General features: G+C 42.2%; 1 protein-coding gene across 1 annotated transcript in view; it reads left to right on the plus strand.

Moving 5' to 3' along the window:
- The window catches only part of RNF169 (ring finger protein 169), a gene marked incomplete at its 5' end in the record, with an annotated part of 9,353 nt that overhangs the window by 162 nt on the left and 4,772 nt on the right, over positions 1-4,419 (plus strand). The window contains 2 exon segments of the mRNA XM_009072665.1: positions 4,344-4,417; position 4,419. The exon segment at position 4,419 is cut by the window's right edge and continues 66 nt beyond it. Coding sequence (XP_009070913.1) covers positions 4,344-4,417; position 4,419 — 75 coding nt within the window.

Here is a 4,419-nt window from a genome sequence, read left to right on the forward strand (position 1 = left end):
AAGGTCGTTTATTCCCTTTTTGCTGTTCAGACAGTTCAGAAAATGGCTGTGATTGAGAATGTAGAAGCCAAATTTTGCTGTCTTCCATAACATGGAAATGTAACCTTCTTGGTGGACCTCTAGTGACTGTTCGTTTGTGGAGGTACTTCCATAAAGGCTTTTGCAGCATAAGGCATCTCCTGCACTAACACTCTTCTCTGAAACAATTATGCCAAACTAGAGCTTTTTGTCTATTTTTAGGCAAGGGAAAAAAAAGTCATTTAAAGACTGAAAAAAAAATTATAAGGGAAGAAAAGCTTTTCAGCTAGCTTGGAGTTAAAGTCTGGGCAAATACTTTTTGTGTTTAAAAGGGGATTTTTTTTTAATCTAAGTCATTGAACTATCTCCAGTGGCTACTCAGTGATGGAAATTGGCTGCTTTTAAAGTGAGACAGCACTGGGAAAGCAATGACTGTTGCAGCTGAAGGGATGATGGTTCTCATTGCAACTCGTCTTGTGAGATTTGCTCATAAATTGCTGTGGGTAACTCATGTTATCACTCATGGCTCCTATTTCTGTCATCCCTCCCTCTGTCAGGACCCGTGCACCTTTGCAAGGTGGACTCTGCTCCACTGCTGGTGTCTCTGTCAATAGATCTAATCAACTCTTCTGGGGTCTTGATCTCTTTGCTGGTGGTTTCCCTTGAGATGGGTCCAACCCCTCACTGATTAGTTTACCTGCTGGGGAAGAGGAATCCAGGGGAGTTTGCATCATTGAAGAGTTTTCTTTGGGTCTTCTCTTGAAGATCTCAACAATCATAGAAAGGGTTGGGAAGTGATTGAGTTAGCAAATCAACCTTGTCTGCTAAGTAGGAAAACACTGATTGGATGATATTTAAGGTAAATAACTAGTCTGCGAATCGTGTATGTGTGAGGAGGCAGTTAAAAAGTGTGGAAGGGTCTTCCCTTCTGCTTGTCCTCCACTGATAGGCTGTGTCACTGCAGGTTATTAGCATAACTTTGACTCACTATTTCATTAATTGATCTTAGGAATCATGGACAACCATGGACAACCCTTTTGGGGAAGAAATTTTCCCTAGTATCCTCCCCTGGCACAGCTTGAGGCTGTTTCCCTTTGTACTGTCCTTTGTTCCCTGGGAGCAGAGCCTGACCCCCACCTGGCTGAGCCTCCTGTCAGGGAGTTGTAGAGAGGCCAAATTGTGCCTGTTGACACTTAACACAGTTTCTTTGTGTCTCTGAACTTCTGAATTAGGCAGGAGGAGATGAGAACTCAGGTTTGGGAGTGGAAGCTTTTGTAGGATTTGGCTCCCCTCCGTGTCTGGAGGCACAGGGTTCCATGAGGGATGGGATGGGGATAACCCAGACTGGATTTCCTCCTGAGGATCCGTTCAAAAACCTCTTACATCTCCCAGATGTGAGTTGTTTTATAAACCTGAACTCTTGACCTGCTTCTTAGCCTTCTGCAGTTGAATTCAAAGTCGTTACAATAATTATGCACTGAAGAATGTTTATTTGAATTGGATAATCTCACAGTTTAATTTTCTCCACTGGCTTAAATAAAGAGATAAATATTTGCTGTCTATGCAGGGTGATGAGGTTGTTCCCTCTTTTATATAGTGCACTTGATGCTGGTGCATTTTATATTTCTCCAAAGGAAGATATAATTTCTGTGTGGTAAAACCCTCACTCATCCTGTTCAGCTCTCTGCCTGTGACAAACAAGTCTGTTGCTTCTAAGCACAGCAGTGAGGAGGGAAACTCCTACCTGAGGCATGTGCTGACATGCAGCTTCCAGCAGCATGGGGAGAGGGAGCAGAACCTGGACGAGTGAAGAGAAGATTTCAAATGTGAGTTTGGCAATCTTTGGGAAATCAGTGTTAGTATAGGAATGATTGTCCTGGAATGGGAGTTTCTTGTGTGATTCTTGAGGGGAAAATTACCACTTGTTTGTACTGCTTATATTTTTTCCTGCAGCTTTAGTATCCAAAACAGCTGCAGAGAGGTTAAAATGCATTTCTGATAACTGACAGTCCTGCATCCAGTATTTCAGAAGTGCCACTCAGACAACATGAAGTATCTCTCCCAAGGTGGATGTTTCACACCAAATTATTTCAGTTTCTTACCCTCATGTCCAGCACAGCATTGCCATGTTTGTAAGGAAATTCTCTGGGAGATAACTTACATTAGTCTAATTAAAATTATTACTAAATTTTTAATAGTACAGATTTTATCATTAGAGTTTGGTTCTGTTTGAATTCCAGACCTAAATTTGTTTTTATATCCTGTTAATTAGGATTAGGATCCTGTTGTTGCCTTTATGATTGTTCACTGCCAGCAAAGCTTGTGCTGACACCTCCCACTAACTGTGCCATGGGTTTGCCCAAAATCCTTAAATATTCCTCTGTGTTGTTACATATGCTTGTGGCTTTAGATTTGGGAATTGAGTATAATTTTTTAATTCAGCCAAACAATGGGAAGATTTCAATATAACTTTCTTCCACATGAGAAATGCAGAAGGGACACGCATGTTGGGTGGCTGGCAAAAAAAGTCATCTTTATGGTAAATCTTGATGTGAATTGTGTTAAAGGCTCCTTGAAATGCAGAAATACTGTTGATTTTCAGCAGACTATTCATCATGTCTGTCTGCACCATGTGGCCACAATCTATGTTAGTCAGACACTGTGTTGTAGTTAATTAATAGATCAGGAATTTAAAGATACATCTTAAAACAACTCTGAGCAAGAAGTCAAACCAGTCTTTGAACACATTTGCTGAACACCCATAGTCAACCAAACAGTGGAGTTTTTCCTGGTTTCTGCTTGTTTCCTTTTACTTCTCTTCCTCTTCTCTGGGGGTTTGGATTTAGTAGGATTTGGGTCTTTCTCAGTTTGAAAATCATGATGTGCTTTTCATGTAATACATCGTGAACTCTATTTCCTTCGCCATCCACATGTCCATGCTTTGGGGTTTTTCCCTTCAGCAAAGAAAACTACTGAATGTTTTTGGAAGAATGAGGAGTGGTTGCAATGTCCCTCACTGTCTTCATGTGCAGTGCTGGAGGATCAGTGCTCCAGCTGCCTGTGGATCCCTCGAGCTCTCCTGGAGGGCAGCAGGTTCCTCAGCAGTGCTCTTCCTGAAAGAGAAGGGGAAATTGCAGTGGGGTGAGAAGTTAGGAGGGAACATAACACTTTAGCTTCTTAAGCACCTGAGATGCCTATGCTCAAATATGAGGAAAACCCCAAAGATTTGAATTCCTAGTGCAGTGATTCATCAGTGTGATGAAGATGTGTCAGTCAGAGGTCAGGCTGCTTCTCCTGGGTGAGGATAACATACACAGAAGTTGGGTGGAGGAAGAAGGGAGGATCTGTTCTATATACATATATGTAGACATGTAGACATGGTCTGTGTCTAAGTCCAGAGTTCAGGAAGAGGTGAGAGACAAGCTGGGTCAGTGGCTGGGGAATGAGGGAGAAGAGAGCTGGGTGATATTATCCTGGGCATGGACCATAGGATGGTGTTTTCTGAAGTATGTCTTGTTCATCAGGAAATGGTGGTGGAAAGGAGGAAGAAAGAGGTTGTTGGGTTTGTGCTGCAAACCTGCAAAAGAAGGGGTCCTGGCAGAAATGGGGAGTTTGATTCCTTAGGTGAAGAGAAAAACTGTGTAGCAAGACAGGCAGCCTGTGGGAGTCCCCGTACCCTCTGTCCTAGATCCTGGTGTTCACCTGCACTCCTCATCCTGGTTTGCACTTGAGCTGATAAACTGAATTCAGGCTTTGGGCCTTTAGTTGGCCATCAGAGTGTTAGGAGGCCTCTCTGGATCTTCTCCATCCCAACACATTGGTGAAGCAATGGGATTTCATCTCTCCTGTGGGTTTCACCATGGGATTGCTGTATCCAACCTTTTAATTTAGGTCATGCTTTCTGCATGTCTGCCAAATGATGTGTGCTGTGTTTCAGGCTAAAATTGAAATGGCACAGCTTGCATGAAACTAGTTTTGCACATTTTTATTCCTAGTATGATCATCTACAAGAGGAGAAAAGCTTTTGTGTCTCTGTTTTATAAGGCACTGTGGCAGAGAAGTCTTTTGTCAAGCCCTGGGCCTTACAGTGCCTCTGTTGTTTTTCAAGGATAATAATACTGTGATATTTGTGTAGAGAACACAAATGTATTGTAGAAACAAGCTAATCGTCACATTATTGTGAGAGAGAGGCAATGGGTCTACTCTAGTGCAGAGAAAGGAAGACACACAATTAAATTATGTGACCAGACTCTTCCTCTTGCCAACTTGTCGGTGTAGGACTTCAAATATTTTAAATGCTTTGTCTCTTTTGTCGTTATTTCCAGCTGAGAGAAGAGAAACTACAAGAAGAAAAGGCATCTGAGGAGCTAATTCACAAGTTCATTCTAGACGACATGGATG

This window comes from Acanthisitta chloris, unplaced genomic scaffold, assembly GCF_000695815.1.
Source record: "Acanthisitta chloris isolate BGI_N310 unplaced genomic scaffold, ASM69581v1 scaffold17244, whole genome shotgun sequence".
NCBI lineage: Eukaryota > Metazoa > Chordata > Aves > Passeriformes > Acanthisittidae > Acanthisitta > Acanthisitta chloris.